Source organism: Limulus polyphemus, unplaced genomic scaffold, assembly GCF_000517525.1.
Source record: "Limulus polyphemus unplaced genomic scaffold, Limulus_polyphemus-2.1.2 Scaffold1209, whole genome shotgun sequence".
In the NCBI taxonomy this organism is placed as follows: domain Eukaryota; kingdom Metazoa; phylum Arthropoda; class Merostomata; order Xiphosura; family Limulidae; genus Limulus; species Limulus polyphemus.
In genome coordinates, this window is record NW_013666819.1 from 29,347 (window position 1) to 48,248 (window position 18,902).

At 34.0% G+C, this 18,902-nt stretch overlaps 1 protein-coding gene across 2 annotated transcripts in view; it reads left to right on the top strand.

The window, feature by feature from the left end:
• The window catches only part of LOC106462618 (V-type proton ATPase subunit d), a 48,964-nt gene that overhangs the window by 18,024 nt on the left and 12,038 nt on the right, over positions 1-18,902 (top strand). For both annotated transcript variants that reach the window (XM_022389934.1, XM_013922560.2), the window contains exons 3-4: positions 15,440-15,618; positions 17,654-17,733. In XM_022389934.1, the coding sequence (XP_022245642.1) occupies positions 15,440-15,618; positions 17,654-17,733 (259 nt within the window). The remainder of the gene's footprint in view (positions 1-15,439; positions 15,619-17,653; positions 17,734-18,902) is intronic.

Below are 18,902 nucleotides of genomic sequence, written 5' to 3' on the forward strand. Positions count from 1 at the left end.
CAAACGAGATGACATGGCCTCTCACCTGTGACCAATCTCAAAAGGGTTAATCAATTATACTCAGTTAATTGAGCCATGGTACTCAGAAACAAAGTAAGCAAATAACCGAATAAAATGGGGACAAGCCCTACCAGTTGTCTTTCCTCTAGTTAGCATTTCAGAAAGAAGAAAAAATAATGGCAGGTGCTACAGACAATTGCTTTTCCTTTAGTTAGCAGTTCAAAATTAGTGACAGCAGCAGGTAATCTTAGTAGCTTTGCCATGATGACAGTATTTCAGTTACTTGACTAGTTGGAATATACAACAATAGTGCAATCAAAAACACTAATTCTGATACGATACCTCACAAAATAGCTCTTCTTCTTTGGTGCTGCCTTCAATATGCACAATTTTTTTGCACACCACTACCCTTGATACACCCACCTACCACATGGATTTACACATGGTAGAGCTGCACTGTAGCTTGCAAATAAGCATGTGACAGCCCTCCACCAATAAGAATTTGACACTTTTCTAACACAGCTAACTACCTCTTTACTGTAGAGTCCAATCTTCAGTTTTCTATTTGCCATAGTAGAGTGCAGATATTTCACTCGCATTTGCTTCGAGTTTTGATATAATAATTTACTTTATGTAAAACATCTATTTGATTGTTTTTAGTTTTTATTAGTTTTTTTTCTACAGTGAAACTATGTACTGTAGGTTGATTTTCTCATTCTCCACTATGAGTTGAATTATAAATTCTAAGTTTCAAATTACAAAAACTACTACTATTGTTAATGCTACCACTGCACCTCAACTTGCAGTTTCTGAGGCTTCAGGTTCCACAATTTATACTGAGGAGGTTTTGGTTTTAGTACATTGTGAATTGGAGTCCATTATGTGGCCTACTGTGTCTCCTGATACCAGACCAGATAGTCCTTTTCTTGGTGAACCTGGACAGGATAACAAGGATTTGGATAGCCTATTTCCATCTCCTTCTGCTGTGCAATCCCAATGTTGGTCTGTAAATGCTCGCAGACCATCTTCAGCCTTCCTTGATATGATGTCACAGGTATGTTACCTTTTGACTATATCCCTGGTGTCCTATGATTACTCTCTTTCCCTTCTACATTATGCTGCTTTCTCTGATTACCCTGTTTTCCATTCTTCTTCAGCTGTCAGGGTACACGCTGATTAGTTTCAGCACAGTTACATTCTGGTGTCAGTAGACCTTGCCCCTCTCATACCTTGTATTTCTATGCATTAGCATTTCATCATTCATATTTTCCTTTTTTTTTGTACTCACAGAACTTAGAATCTTTGATTCAGATGTGAGGATCTGACCTTTATACCTTTATAATTTTCCCATCTTTATTTGACTCTCACCACCCTCCCACATTACCTTTCATCCATCCATCTATCCAAGGCCATCCACCATTCCCCTGAGGGTTTTTGGCAGATACTCACCCCCCTGATGGATTCCATGCTGGAGTGATTCTCTGTTGTTGGGATCTCCTCGTTAAAGATATGCATTTCGCTTATGTGATCCTACCCACTTCTTATTTGCAGGACCTTCTTGTGGCTCCATTTCTATGCCAGTTTTTGGAGATCTTATTGATTCATTGGAGTCCAAAATGGAGGCTACTCATTAACATTTCTTCCCCTCATCCTTGATTTTGCATCTGTCACAGCCTTCACCTGCTTCTGCTCCTTTGCTTGTCTCCCTCTCTTAGATGGCTAGCTATCAAATTGCTCATTGCTGGATCCTCCACTGTAAAGGGTAATGGGGACTATACTATAAGTTTTGGCATGGTTGGAGCAAGTTTGGCCAGGTTTGTACATCTATGGAGTGATTTCACCTCAGGTCCTTGAGTGCTTCCAGTATATTCTGAAGGACTTTTCCTTTGTTTTTTAACTCCACCTTTCTTATCCCCTTCCCTTTTCCTCAGGATCCAGTTTCCTGCCAACATCTTTCCCAAGCAGTTTGGGCTCTTCTTCTCAAGGTTGCTATCAAATCCACCAGTCACCCTTCTCCAGAGTTCTGTTCCATGTTGTTTATAATTTCCAAGAAGACCAGAAATTGGCATCCTATCATGCATCTTTCCAGTCTCCACCATTTTGACCTTCCTCGTTTCACCATGGAGTCCTTCGTCATTTTTCCGTGGGCATTTATTCCAGGTCTTTGGAAGACAAAAGTAGATGTCTCGGATTATTACCATCACATTCCTATTTCTCCAACATCCAGACATTACCTTGGTTTTGTCCACAAAGTTTGTGTTTATCAATTACATGCTCTTCCATTTAGTCTGGCTTTTGTACCCTACATATTTTGTCAGATGGTCAGAGCCATTGTTCATCTCCTCCATTCTCACAAATTGCAGTTTCACCATTATATGGACGACTGGCTGCTTTTACCTCCATTCCTACACACATCTCATGCACAGACACAGTTAGTTCTTTAAGAGGTAGCTCATGTGGGTTGGCTTGTCAAGTTGGAGAAATCCTTACCCAATACCTTATTCATTTGTGAGTGTTCTTTAACTCGTATCTCAGTTGGGCCCAGCCTTCTCCTCTTCAGTTGTGATCAATGGAGCTATTAGTTCTCAAAGCTCAGTCCTCTCCTTTCACTGCACACTGGGGACTTGGGCTTTCATGGAAGCCCGTATTCCCTTGGGTTGTGCTCACATTAATGCACTTCAGTGAAACTATGTCCTTTAACTCTCTCTACAGAGAGATGTACAATCAATGGAATTTTGCATGGGATACCTTGGATTCGATTATTCTAGCCCTCCCACCCACTATTCATAAATTTTATCCTGGTGGCTCAACAGGGACAACACCATGACAGGTGTTCTTCTTTTATTTCTTTTTCCCAAATTGCATCTCTTTACAACTGCTTCTCTGACAGGTTGTGGAGCATTTATTGATTCCCATGAAATTGCAGGTTGTTAGTCTTTAGTTGAATCAGCTCTACACATCAACATTCTGGAGCTTCTTGCTATTCCTCAAGCTTTGAATCATTTCCTACCTTTGGTATGGAGCAATTTGGTCATGATCCATTCTGACAATTTGACTGTTGTCTCTTACATCAATCAATAAGGGGCACCAGTTCACATTTGCTTTGTTTTTTAACATTAGAACTCCTATTCTGGGCCCATTCACATTACACTCACCTAATAGCATGTCCTGTCTTGGGTGCTCTGAATCTTGTTGTGGATCAGTTGTCTTATTGCAAAGAGGTTCTCCCCACAGAGTTGTCCCTAGATCAGAGGTTGTGTACCCAGTGTGGTACTCCATTTCTGGATGCATTTGCCACCCATCTCAATTACAACTCCCCCTCTTTCAGTCGCTGGTTCAACATCCGTAGGCTTTGGCAGTAACTGCCTTCAGTCAGGATTGGTCCAACCTTATGTCTATCCATTTGCTTCTTATTGTTTTCTCCATTATCCAAACCACTCCATGTCGAGTCCTTCTAAGAGCCTAGGACTTACATGAAAGGAAAACCAAGTTGAGTCAAAGTATGTCTTGATTATTACAGACTCTGTCAATTTAACTGACCTCATAACCATTTTGTACACATGCATTAGAGTGTGACATTAAATTTTAATATTGAAAGTCATATAGGGATGATCTATGTATAGCTGTATCATCCCAGTATTTGTGTTTGCATTCTTTTTGGCACTACCAGCCCTACATCATTTTACATTTACAAAATGTTTTTATTACTTATATGAGTTGTGTCTCCATATGGGAGTTTTCTTCTGATTACATTGGGAATTTTATTGTGAGATGTTGCCTGCTTAAGTGGTTCATGAATTCTTGAATCATGTTTATAATGTGTGGACATATTACAAACATATAACTGTGGAACTTTAAAATGGGGGTTTGTCTTTGAAATGTTCCATGGAGAACAAAATAAACATTTGTAAAAGATCTACTTGTCTCTCCACAAACTGAGAACTACGATATCTCGTCACTGCTAAAAAGATTTTTTGCACGCGTGCCAACCTTGAATGAAACTCCCACACCTACATGTATAAATGTTTACTACACTAGTTAAGATGTAATCAGCATTAGACAATAGTCCTCCACCAATAGGAGGGCAAAACATCCTCCATGTGTAGTAGTCCTCTTGAACATATTGTGTATTACCACAAGTTCATTCTTTCCTTGGCACTGCTTGGCTTCTGACATGTTTTTCTTTTTAATAATTAAGATTTATGAACTTTTTATCCTATTATTTTGAACTTTAAGTTACCATTTGTTGTGCAGTCATTCTTACCATTGTTTTTTTTTATTTTGGTTAAAGTAAAGGTTAAAAAAATTTTAACATTTCAGTTAGAATTTCTAATATGAGTTATATTAATTCTTTTTCTTCATCAAATTACAAAAGTTTATGATGGGTGTTTCTGAGTCTCTGATATGATTTTTTTACTGTAATATTCCCTATCATTATAATCTCAAGTTTGTCATTATGATAATGACGAGTGACCACCAGAATTGCATATTCCAGTTCTGGGCTATTCCATTCAGTATGGCTTCAGCTCCATACATTTGTAACCTTGTTATGAGGGCCTTTTCTTGACATCTTCACAGACTGGATCTGCAGTTCCATTATTACAGAGACAATTGACTTCTCCTAGCTCATTCCCAGGCAGAATCCTCCGAACAAACTTCCCTTTGTCAAGAGGCTGCTCATTGGCTTGAAAGATCTCCAAATCCTTCCTTTACTTCATATACCTAGGAATTCTATTCAACTATTGTCTCAGCCATGCCCATTTGCCTGTAGGATCTCAAGTGTCTATTCCTTTTTATTCTGCAGGAGAGGTTATTTTGGGGACCATGGCTTCTCTGTAACCACTTTTTGTCTGGGTTGCACACATGTCTCCTCTAATGGACATTGTGTAAGCAATGGAACCTTTCCCAAAATGTATTTTCTTTGATTATCCACCTCCCTGCACCTCTTCTCAAGGAACTGACTTGGTGGCTGGACCATTCCAGTACCATCTCCAGCATTCCCATACCACCTTTCAGACTGAACCTTCACATCTTCACTGATGCTTTCCTCTCATACTGGGGAGTGCCTCTGGATGACAGCCTGACTTCAGGCACTTGATCATGCAAATAATGCTTTTTCTGTATCAATACTCATGAACTTCTTGCTGTCCATCAGGCATGCTCCCATTTCCTTCCCCTATCTTATGGATCATTTAATTATGATCCATTCTGACAAATCCACTGTTGTGTTTAACATCAAATGTTAAGGGGCATCCACTCCAGGACTTTTTGCATCAAAACATGGTCAATAAATCAAATTTTAATATTATGCAAGATTTAATTGCATAAGGTAATATTTAAAAAATCTTCAATATCCCCTAGTATAAGAATTGTGAGATTTGTTCTCTAGGTTTTTCCTCTTCTCTAATTTATTAATCACATTTCCAAGAAGTACATAATTTAGATTAAAGTACTCAGTATAATATTGATATTACTCAGGCAAAGTAGAATTTTTATATCCTTCAAATTTATCTATCTAAGGAGCAATAAATTAGAAAATCATACCCACTTGCCACATCCCATCTTTCACAAATTGCCAACAGTTTCATACTATATGTTTTATAAACAACAGAAAGCCAAAGTTTTAATCTGTCAAATGATGTATTATATTATGTTGTCTTCTATACAGGGCAGTGTCTATTTCCTCATTCAGTTTCAAATGTATTCTCATGGAATCACATTGATGAACTTAGTTAAATTTTTAACAGCTCTTATTGCATAGCTAGAAAGCCTACAAACTATGATAATTATAGAACATTGCTTTTTGAGTGTTATCATTCTGTGTTCTTAGGTGCAGTATTTAATTAAATAAAACATTATTTAGTGTAGTATTACCATTAATATAAAAAAGTAGATTTAAGTTTCATTGACAGTCGACAGCAAAAAATAGAAGATCCAAGTAAGTACTATATTTCTTGTTTTTGATTTGTATTCTTTATTTATTACTATAAAAGTAACTAAAATGTACAAATTAAAAACTTACTAGGTTAGATTAGGTAAGATAATAATAAAAAAATCTTCACAAGGCATGGTCATAAGCAGCTTGTGAACAAGTTGTGCCTTATGTAATTCAATATGATAACATGAGCCACACATTTATGGAGTGATTTACAACTTGTGGGGTGAAAATATTAATTAGACATGATTCAAAGAGCAATAGGACAATAAACTTTAGGTAGAAACAGATATATACTGTTACAAGCTTTAGTCAAATTGGCCAAATGAGTAGTTATGGTAGAGAAAATATCAGATAAAATATAAAGTTTTACTGAAAAAAACATGCTTGTTATTTATTTAGGAGGTTTTAGAGATTACACAAATGAAATTTTACAATTTTCAGATGAAGAAAATCATTTTTAATCTTAACATGAACATCACTTTGCTCTCAGAGCAGTCAACACTTTGACTTCATATACAGGATGTCTGAAATATTTGGAACCATATGCACTTCAACAAATTTCACAGAATGTGTTATACATGCTTTCATTGTAAATTGAAACAAGTTTAGATTAACAGCATTATTAACTTGATCTTTTCATGCTTTGACATTGCCATAATCAGGCATGCACTGAAATTAAGAAAAGTTACAAATCATCTATTGTTCCAGACTTTTTGGATATCCTGCATTCATGGAGAAATGTTTAGTAAAAATACATAACTAAAAAAAACCTGATTTTTTTGTGTACAAAAAATTTGTAATGTTTACTACAAGCTTGCAAAATTTTTTGAAGATACAAAAAAAGTTATAGTATGGAAACTATGATGACCACTGTGGAGTCATGAACTTAGTTGAAGTGGCTGAGCTCGTGGTAACAGAGTTAAAGTGAAAGGAAAATAATCAACTGTAATAAACTACCGTAGCTAGAGTATCATTTACGAATTAGCATGTACAACCAGTATATTTGCTAAACATGTTGATTATATCACAATTACAAATGTGTAAAGATTTTGAATCTCTATAACAGTTTTATTTAGATTATTCCAAAAGTTGTGATTTCATCATGAAACAACTTTTTTCTGAGAAGATACCTTGTTTCTACACACAGAACAGCTTGATTCCTACATGCATCTGCCTATGAGAATTGCATGCTACTATTCTTGATCTGCCTCCCACCTAAAAAGTATGTGTTTAACATGAACTGCATCATAGAAGGTGACACAACCTACTTGTGCTCGAACTAACTTCAATCATTTCCTCTGCATTGTAGAGAATGGATGTGTTCCAAAATTGTTAATCATTTACTTGAGATTTGTCATAATTTATGACTTAATTAACTTTTGTGTAAGTTTCCCTGGTTTAGTGATCATATTTCTCATATCCAGTGTGTGTTTTTTTTTTCATTTCACTTAGAAAAAAAAACATTTGGCAATTTACTGTTATGAATACTCAAGTGATGGTAACTTGTACTTCATCCCATGATAGTGACAATGTTACTAATGTAGGACTAGTGTCTAATGTGAGTTCTTTGTCTGTGGTGGACATGACAGTTATTGTTCAACATGTTGTGGGTTCCTTCATGCATACCGGGCCTCCTCCTCCTCCTGTCCATTCATCTGATGCTCCTTTTCCATAATTTGAAGATGACCAGGATGATGGTGATATTGACTGGCTATTTCCCCTACCAGTGTTTGCTCTATGCACAGCTTTATCTGTTGAGGAAAATCCTCACCGTTCTAATTTCTTCCTTTCCATAATTTTTGTGGTATGTTGTTTTCTTTCTCCTTCAGTTCTTCCCATGCATTATTACATGAAACCCATACTGAATATTACTTTTTTCCCCCTCATTTATTTGACATTAGGGTCCATACAGACTTATGTCTTCAACAACTGCACATCCATACTAACTTGCCTTGTCTGCTTGACTATTTTGTCCTGGCTTACAGCTATCCTTATTTCTGTTCCTAGATTCCCAGTGTTTGGAACTTCTTGTACCTACTTAGCACTGTGGATGACTGAGATTGATGCTTCAGATGCCTTTTTACGCATTTTGATTGTCATGCTCCCCAGACATTTTCTTTGTTTTGTCCATTAGGATTGGGTCTTTGAGTTCTGTGCTCTTTCTTTTTGACATTGCATCTGCTCCTTATGTCTTTAGTTGTGTCATGGGGGCATTTGCCTGCCATGCTCATGGTTTGGGGTTCTATTATTACATGGATGACTGGCTTTTTTTTGCCTCTTCTCAGGAGGGCTTCTTCTCTCACACCTGCATTTTTCTGTGGGCTTCTTAGCTGGCTTGTCAAGCCTTCCAAGTTATCCAATATTTGGTTCATTTGGGCATGTTCTTCAACTCCCATCTCAGTAGAGTTCAGCTTTCACCACTTTCTCTATGAGTAATAGAATGTCTTGTCACGAAGATTAACCCTTTCTCCACGGGTGTCCTTTACTGCACATGATACAAGGTTTTAGTGTCTTAAATTCAAAATTTTATTATACTACTTTTTGTTTATGTTATACCAATTAGAATAGCATAAAATCTTAGCTAATAATCCATATTTTAACAGTATACAAGTTTTTAACTTCGTAATTCTACAAGGAAATGTATAAAAAATCCTGAATTTCCACTATTGCAGCACACATGACACATTTTGTCTTAGCATGTCATCATCCCTATGTTATCCATCACCCCTCGAAAATGTACGAAATTAAACGTAAAATACTCTCTATAAAATCGCTATTGCTCAAACAGACCATAACTTATATAGTCTTCAATTTTGTTTGGGTACAGAGCTATCAAATAGAAAACCACACCCACTTTTCCACAGTTCGTTGATAGTTCTCTCTTACATTTCATTATATATTACCTATAACCAATAGAAAGTCAAGGTTTTCATCTATCAAATGGCATATTGTATAACAGTGTGTTCTGAACAGATAAGAGTCAATTTCACTAGCAACATCGTTCCTGTGGGAAAATTAACAACTAGCTTGGATGAATTTGTAATGGCTTTTGTCGCATTGTTAGAAAGCCAGGAAAATTTTTGAAGTAAGTGCATTTGTCAACTTTTCATGTTATGAGTCTATATTATTTGGTGTATTATTTAATTAAGTAAAAACTGTACTTTACTATAATCACCAAAAAAAAATCAGGCTTAACTCTCTTTGACAATTGAGGGCAAGAAAAAAGAAGATTGGGTTAGTACTTTATTTCTTGTTTTTCATATTTATTCTTTATTTATTATTATAAAAGTAACTAAAATTAAAAGTACAGATCTTTTTAAGTTATTTAAGACTAGATTTGGTAAAACAAGTAATAATAATAATATAATTAACTCTCTTTGACAATTGAGGGCAAGAAAAAAGAAGATTGGGTTAGTACTTTATTTCTTGTTTTTCATATTTATTCTTTATTTATTATTATAAAAGTAACTAAAATTAAAAGTACAGATCTTTTTAAGTTATTTAAGACTAGATTTGGTAAAAGAAGTAATAATAATAATATAATTAAAATGGTTCATGAGGCACACACTCGAGCAGCTCGTGAGTAATGTAATTCGATAGCGTAACGTGAGCTGCACGTTCCCCGAGTGATTTACAACTTATAATGGCGGGGGTAGCAGTCAGACATGGTTCAAAGGGCAATAAAACAATAAAATTTAATTACAAATAGATGTATAATGTTACGAACTAAGAGCTACTTAGGATAAACAAATGTAGTTTCAGGTTACAATTTGAAATCATTCTAGAAAGATAAGAAGGTTAATTTAGGTTTATTTAAATTTTTTTTTGGTGGTTACGAGGTCAGTCGAATGGACCGATCTCATTTTGAGATAGAGTAAAGAAAATAACATAAAAACTATGAGGATTTAGTGACAAAAAACGTTTGAAATGCATTTAGGAGGTTTTAGGGATTACACAAAGGAAATTGGAGATTTTTGAGATGACAAAAAGTATATTTAATTTTAACATGAAAATTACTTTGCACATGGACTATTCAAAACAAATACTCAATATATTCATGGACAAAACTTTATTTTATTAGAAATACTTCACTAAGAAATATGACTGTTTGTATGTGAAAGACTTGTAATATTAACTGAAAGACTGCCAAATTTTGTGAAGATATATCCAATATATATAGAGAGTTATAAGTATTAAATTTATGTGTATTTTAAATGAGTACAGAAGGTCATGTGACTCGGTCAAATTGACCGACCCCGTGTCGAAAGATTTAATGCTTTCTATTTACATCCTATGCCCTAGGTTCTTTTGCTTTTCTTAGATTCTGGCTTCTCTCACACCACTCATTCCTTTAGGCCATGCACATGTACACCTTCTCTGGTGGACATTGTGAGCTCAGTGGACCTTTTTTTGGGATCCATTGTTCTTGATTATGTGTCTCCCCTTTTTAAACCGGATATCCATCTCTTTACAGATGCTTTTGACTTTGTGCTTGTGGGCTGTGGAGGAAGTTCTTTCCACGTCAACTTACTGAAACTTCTTGCTCTCTCTTTGGCATGTCCCCATTTCCTCCCTTCTTCTCGTGGATCAATTGGTCGTTATCCACTCTTAAGAGTTATTTCTTATGTCAGCTGTCATACAGTACACTTTTCAGGTTTCTGCTTCCATACATTGGACCTGCTGTATTGAGCTCATTTCCATCAGGCTCATATCATGACTTATCACATACTACAAGCTCTAAATCTGGTGATGGATCACCTTTCTCAATCAGACAAGATTCTACCGTGGAGTTATCTCTACACCCTCTAGTTTTTTTTTTTCTGAATTTGCTCTTGGCCCATATTTTGGCCTTTTTCACATGGTTGTTCAACAGTAGATTTTCTGTTTCCAATATTGCTGGTTGTTGGGTAGCTTTATCAACTACAGTTCACCTTTTCTGTTACCATTGGATTTTTTCTTCCCCTGTCCTTCCTTCTTCAGTAATCCCCTCATTCTATTCTCATGCTTGACTGGGATCTTAATTTAGTTTTTCATGATCTCATATGTGCTTCATTTAAACTTTTGACTACATGTTCCTTATAACATCTTTCTTTGAAGACATATCTACATCTCCTTCTTGCCTGTGATCATTATCATTTGGATGCAATATGCTATTGATGCTTCCTGCATCCTCTTTCAACATACTTAAGGGGTGTTGCAAAATAAATCACACTTTTTCCCCTAAAGAAATGATGAACTTGGACCCTGACTATCATCACTTATGAGATAACGTCATTTCAATGTACTCTTGGGTGTTTGATTCACGAATTTCATTTTTTGAATCATGGTGCTCACTAGAACTTAGGTTTGTGTCACATGTGCTGCCTTCGGGATGGCTCAGAAACTAATTGCAGACATGCTCCAAGAATTTAAGTCAGAGCTTTTGTTCAACAATGCACAGAAGAAATGTTGGAAACTTTGCCTGAATGTGAAAGACACAAATGTGAAACCTTGATTCGTGTTCTCACTGATGTGCTCACAGAGACAGTCACAAAAACAGGCATGTTTGTTGCATTGCTGAAATCTTTTGCAAATTAATTAAAACTCGTGTGTGAGAACAACGGTGGCCCAATTAAGTGATATTGATACTTGGAATTACTTTTTTGATTGAATTCAAATATTATTTTACTTTGTTATGCTCTTGGGGAAAAAAGGGTGATTTATTTTGCGACACCCCTTCTGTATCCTGACTGGGCCTTTTTTCATAAGACTTCAGTTGCTTGAGAAGGTGATCATTCTTTCTCTCTTATGCTGGTTCAGACTTGGATCATCTGCTGTGACCAGTTTGGGATAATCAATGTTACTTGGCGAATATGTCTCCCTTTTCGGGTTCTCTTCATCATTTATTTCTCCTTTGGGACCTCTCGCCTTTTATCCTTACATGATGACGTCATGCACTAGTGCTAAAAATAGAATTTCAGATCTATATTTTGTCCCCCACATCACACTGCCCAAGGGGACCTTCCTTTAATACCATAACTTCAGTTGGGCTGGATAATGAAAGACATGGGGAACAAAAGATAGATCTGAAATACTATTTTTATACACTGCTGATTTGGAACCCAAAATCTACAAATTAAGAGGATTGTGGAAAAAACATTAATTCATGTGATTTTTGTTACAGATTTTAGACCCAGTATTTCACAAAGCTTTTCCAACTTTTAAACTAAAAATTATGCAAAAGATACATTATAAATATCCAGTGATTTAGTAAATAGGAATGTTATGGAAGTCAGAAAAAGTCACAGTATGTAAAAAGTTAATGAAGTTATTCTCAAGTGGATTACTCCAAAGACTCATTGTTGTATATATATATATATATATATACACACTGGCCCCTCCACCTTCTCAATGTGGGATTCTAGCTAAAGTGTCAGAGGATGTTAAGTATGTATTGGAAGTTAACATTTTTCCTAAATTGAAAATGTATTTCCAATAATATTTACCTCCGCTGATGCTCTCCCACCCTTCCTCCCCACTTAGAGCCAGTGTTAGTGTTGGGAATGGCTTAAGTCACTAAAAAGTGATTATATTAACTGAATGAGGTGCTTATATACAGTACATGGATAAAGGGCATATTAATGTTGGTGGAGAGTTTTGCAAATTAGATATTGCCAATGGTATTCAAGTGGGATATAAAAAACTGGAGCAAGCAAGTTCAATGCTTAGATGGGCAAAGAGGTAGAAGCCTTGAAGATTGAGAAATAGCTCTTCAATGGTTACAACAGAATGTGTATGGAATCAGTTCAATGGACTCACCCTATATTGGGGAAGTAATATTGACTATAATTCTGAATTTATTATTGTGTATCTTCATGAATTGTGGCAGGCATTTAGCAAACAATACAAGTTTATTGTACTCAAAAAATTAACTCTGCTAATAAAGTATTTGTACTCAAGATACATCTGTGAATTGATGATGTAAGGTAATGTTCAAGGGAAAATAAATAAATAATACATTTTTCTATCTTATAGTTTGCATTTTACATTTGCTTAACTTCTAGAACTTCCAAAATGCATATCTACAGTTTTTAGAATATTGTATCTAGTATTTTCTTTCTTGTTACATGAATTGTCACTAAATCAGCATTGTAGGGTAATATGAGTAGTTAGTAACTCCCGAAATCAAATACATAATACCATGTTTGAGTGGCATCTGTAGAAGGTGGTGGCATGTGTATTTTGACTCTAACACATAAACACAGAATTAATTGAAAATAATAACTTCAAAACTATTTTATAATTCATATATTTTTTTTAATATTTGTTTTATTTAATTCGTAAATAAAAAGGAAAAAGTTCAAACTTCATTTTTGAACAGCTCCGAGGAGTCGTGGCTGTGACAATGTACTTACATTTTTTTATTACCCAGATCCTAAAGAATATGTTCATATTTTTTAAGAAACTTGAGAATATTATGCTCAGTGTTTTTTTTCTAATGCAATTTTTCTTTCTCTTTTATGACCTCACAGCATGTGATGTGAACAACTACTAATGAAACTCATCTTTTAAAATAGCTACAGGCAAAGCTTAAATATCAATATTAAATTTTGGCTAGATTAGATTTAAACAACTTGCACCAATGTAGAGTCAGTAAAGGGGTATGAGAAATATTTTGTGGTTTTGTGGGAAGATGTATGATTATATGCAACTGCTGAAAAGAACAATGAAATTTTATGGGTAGTTTATGAGACTGGAGGTGATCCACACTGAACGTAAGTGATGCCACTTCCTTTAATAGCACCTATCTGAACTTTTTTTTTTTCCTCACTGTACAGCTTGAATGAAACTGAGCAGTCATAGGTAAAGTTAACACCTTTGACACAGCTCAAAACACAGAAGCATGTGAAATATAGAAGATGAAAAATTGAATTATTGAAGTGCAGCATTATCCTGTGCTGTACAAATGAAAATTAAGTATGTATAAAGACATTTCCAAGAAGGATAATGCCTGGCTGAACTTCACAGTTATTTTTAGAGTCTCTGGTGAATAAAAGCTCATTTATTTATTTATTGTTGTGAATAAATAGATGATCATATGGCTTCCTAAGCACTGGGACACTAAACAATGTTTTAAAGTTGCTCTTAAACTGAAATACTTTAATGTGTGAATAAAGCTAAATTGAATATTTTTGCTTAATAACCATGCAGATAATAATACTAATAATGAAGTAATTTTAAATAATGAGAAGTAACAAACAAAAAGGGTCATATAATGAATTTGGAAAGAATATCTTATTTTTTAAACAGAGTTAAGATTCCAGTAAGTTGATTCAATAATAAAATTGGATAGTTCATCTTCAGAGTGTGCATTTAGAGCTGACATTAGAAATGCACAAGATCACACAGATATATATGGGCCTGGGCCTGGGCCTGGTCATATGATTATTTCTAGCCTTTGGAATTGCTTTCATTTTGTATCTGGTACAAATAGACACTGTTCGAAAACTATGGAAATTTTCTTATATGACAAGACAACAGCTAAGTCTAGTTAGGTTTAGAGAGCATAGTAAGCAAAAGCAAAATATTCTAATAGCTCATAGTTAAGTTTATTGTATTCAAACAGTGTTGCTAAGTAAAGGAACTTATTAATTATTGAAAAGGAACTATATTCATTAAATATAATTTGATTTTTACCAAGAATATTTATCTACCCTGATATGACACCATTTTGACAAGATCAAAATGTAGGTCATATCAGGTCAGGCAATATGTAGGTCAGGCAATAATGACTACTGCAATCAGCAAAATACGGTATTAACTTATCAATCAAGTTGAAATTGATTGCGTAAAGCAAATGCAATTTGCTGATCTAGAATAAAAGAATTAAAGTTCTAAGAAAAAAGAATTTTTAATGTTTTTCAAAACAGTCTCCCAACAATATTTTGGAAATTTCACAATATAAAAAATGATAGAACAAGTAGATTAAATCATATGATTTTTTTAAAGCCAAAACTATGGACTGTTTAGCAAGTTTTTACTAAGATTCATGCAATTTGATTAAGTTCATCCTGTTTGAAGTGAAAAAAATCAGCATTCCTATAATATAAAAAAAAAAAGGGTTAGTAGTAGGAGTGGCACAATACAGTTATCAGGGGGAACATGGATCTGACTAGTTAAGAAGTTTTTCATGTTTCTTCAAAATATTGCTGGTATAATAACAATTCCTTCTTAAACATTATACAAATACTGTTTCTTAGACATGGGAAATGAATATCTGAAGGGGTGCATTCGTTTCAGAACCTATGACTTAAGAGTATCCAGAACAGTTGAAAAAACATTTTACAGAAGAAACACTGATGTTTCATACAATAAATTCTATATGGGACCCATTTTAAACATTTTGTATGAGTTATTTGACCAAAGGTTTATCACTTTTTAAGAATAGCTATGAATTATTAGACATTTTAAAGACATCTTTTCTCTTGAAAAAATAATATATACACTTTGGAAAATTTTCAGGTACAGTTATATGATTGACAACATCATCTTGCTGATCACAGGAACTCTCCACCAAAGACCAATATCTGAGCTTATTCCCAAATGTCATCCTTTAGGAAGCTTTGATCAGATGGAAGCCATTCATATTGCTGCCACACCTGCTGAGCTATATAATGCTGTATTAGTAGACACTCCTTTAGGTAGGTATTTCAAAATGTTTTTTGCTTCATTAAGAAGGGATGTATTGGAAGGTTCATTCACTAGCCAGGAATTCAAAGATAGTTCTAATCACTCAAAGTTTCATTAAGCAGCATTCAAGCAGTGTCAGATTTTTTCTTATTTTTGTTAGCAGAATCTGTTATGTTTAGTGATTCAATGAAATTTACTGAATGGCTAGTGTACAAGTGTTATGGTGGAATAAGTATAATACTTAAAATATACACTAACACAAATAATTTTTATTGTTAATTAAGGAACAATTTTATGTTAAAAAGACTATGACTCTTAATCTGCTTGGAACAGTGACCATGAAATATAGATTTGTTCTGCTTAAGTCAGCTGCAGTTCTTTTAACTCTCTCACTATGGGCTCAGTCAATTCAACCTAAATCTTGACCCCAAATTTACCTTTAGAGTTTCCATACTGTAAGTTTTAATATGTTTTTTTTTGCAAAATTTTGCAAGTCTTTATTAAGCATTACAAGTCTTTTACAGACAAAAGATCAGAAGTTTTAATGAAGTATTTTTACAAAATATTTCTCCATGAATATATGGGAGATGATCATCTAGTGAGCTGATCTTCATTGGACCTCGCCTCAAGTTTGGGAGAACACACATTTTGACATATAGTTCAGCGACTTTGGAAATTATAATTTTATTTTTAATATTATTATCTGTAGTTATTTGAGTTCTATAACATAAGTTTTGTCAGATTGGTTGATACTCATAGTCCAATTCTGGTTAGAAATTAGGCTTAGTTGTATCCTTTCTCCTGTATTTTAGGATTACTTGCAATTCATCTTACTGATAAACTGTTTTTCTTCCATACATCACTTCTAATTTTATAAATAATATAGTATTAAATGGCAGAGAGAGCTAGGGGCAATTTGTGAAAAAGAGGATGTGACAGGTGGCCATGGCAAGAGGCATCTGATTTTCTATTTTATGGCTCTGTAACCAAATATGGTTGAAAGCTATAAAAGTTATGCTTTGCATGAGTAATAACAATAGTGTAATGAATAATTTATATTAAATTGCATATTTCTCAGAAGGGTGGTAAATAAATTAGAGAAGAGGGTATATCTAGAGAGCAGATGTCACAATTCTAATAATAGGGTGAGATTGGTTGAGGATTTTATAAATATTTCTTTATAAAATTAAAACTTATATAATATAAATTGATTTATTAACTATGTTTTCATGTTATGTTTATTCATATGCCATGATAATAAAGTAGTTTAATTAAATATTAATGGAACTCTTGTAAAAAGTCATGACATGCACACTTTGTCCTGCCCGTAGTAAGAGAATTAATTGGATGCAATAGAATGCCTTTGCAATGCAAGTTTACTGTATGTATCAATATGAATATCACACTTAGCATCATGTACTTAAACATTGTGCATATTTTATTTTTGTTTAACATATAAAACATTATTAACTTTCTCTATAATATATTTTTAAACAACCTGTGAATGTTGTATTTCATTTATGTGGCTTACCTATAAATGAAATGTTTTCAATTAAATATTAACTAGTATCACACTTAGCATCATGTACTTAAACATTGTGCATATTTTATTTTTGTTTAAAATATAAAACATTATTAACTTTCTCTATAATATATTTTTAAACAACCTGTGAATGTTGTATTTCATTTATGTGGTTTACCTATAAAATGAAATGTTTTTCAATTAAATATTAACTAGTAGTTATGGTCAAGTAATCAGTAAGTTATGAAAATTAGCATTATTGAAGGTTCAAACTTTCAAATGGTAATGTGTTCCAAACCTTCATAGGTCAAAATATACCTTCATTACGGCCCTATATGTGAGTAGAAATCATTACTGCAAATGCAAGCTGTATGTAGTTTTAGTGCACATACTCATCAGAGGCAAGGTTATGATGTTACCATAATTAATGGATGAATAAATCATGTAATGAAAACGTATCTTGTATAAAGATTATTCAAGAGTGAGATCAGTAAAGTATACTCCAGATATTTTGTATATTGTAGCTCCCTTTTTTGTGGATTGTATCTCTGAGCAAGATCTGGATGAAATGAACATAGAAATCATCAGAAATACACTTTACAAGGTACATCCATCATCACATGCACTTGATTGAAATTGTTTTATGTATTTATTGTATTTTTTATTTAACATAAAATATTTACAACATTGTGGCAATATTCTATTTTTATTAGATAGTAGGGCAGGTTGATGTTATCGTTTATTATATATTTGTCTGCCTAGAATTAGAGCTGGACAATTTATTCAAAATTACTATTACATTGATTGTCACAAAACAATCAACTAATTGCAATTAGTGGCTCCAGTTATTTGTGTTTTCCATAATTCTAACAACTGATTAATCAAAATTCTGATACCAGTTGTCATGAAAATAATCAACGAATCAAAATTATGGTTAATTTGACTATCACAGAAATAATCAAATAAGAGACAGGATTTCTCTTATTACTATTTACAATTTCAAAATATCAAAGAAATATTGTCTTTATCTTTGTTTGTTATTAAGCACAAAGGTACATAAAGGGCTACCTGTGTTTTACTCCATTAGGGGTATTGAAACCTGAATTTAGCATTATAAGATTTTTACTAAATAATTTTCAGCTTTGGGCAGGCAAGGCCTGGTAATTGTAGAGGGATCTTGTGATTTGAGGGTCTCTGGTACAATTTCCATTGCCACCAAACTTGCTTACACTTTGTTTTTATGACAAAACTACTGAGGTTCTCTGCCACTCTCACTAATTTTGAACTGCTGATTAAAGGAAAGGCAATTGGCTGGGAGTACTCATGACGTACTTAAATGTTAAATAAAGTGTAGATCGTAAATTTACTGTTTGTGTGCATTATGTTGAGTTTCTGATATATAATTTTGTAACTGTTTTGTTCAATGTTATATAATTAGATGAGAATCTAGGGGAGGGGTCTGAACCCCTCCATATTCTCCAGATGTTAATAAAGTAAACAGCCATATGTAGTTATACTACCATATAGTATCAAAAATAAGCATGAGATGCCAGTGTTTTTATGTGATTAGCTATTAATTATCATAAAAGCTTTTTCATGGTTTTCTGAAATCAACACAGCTAGTCTACAGCAATCCAATTAAGGCCTCAGCCAATAACTGGTATTTCCTAAGCTAACAACAATATCAATGTCAATTAACCCTTACGACATGGGTCACAGGTGAAAGGCCATGTCATCTTGTTTGTTCACTCGCATTCAAAATTTTATTGAACT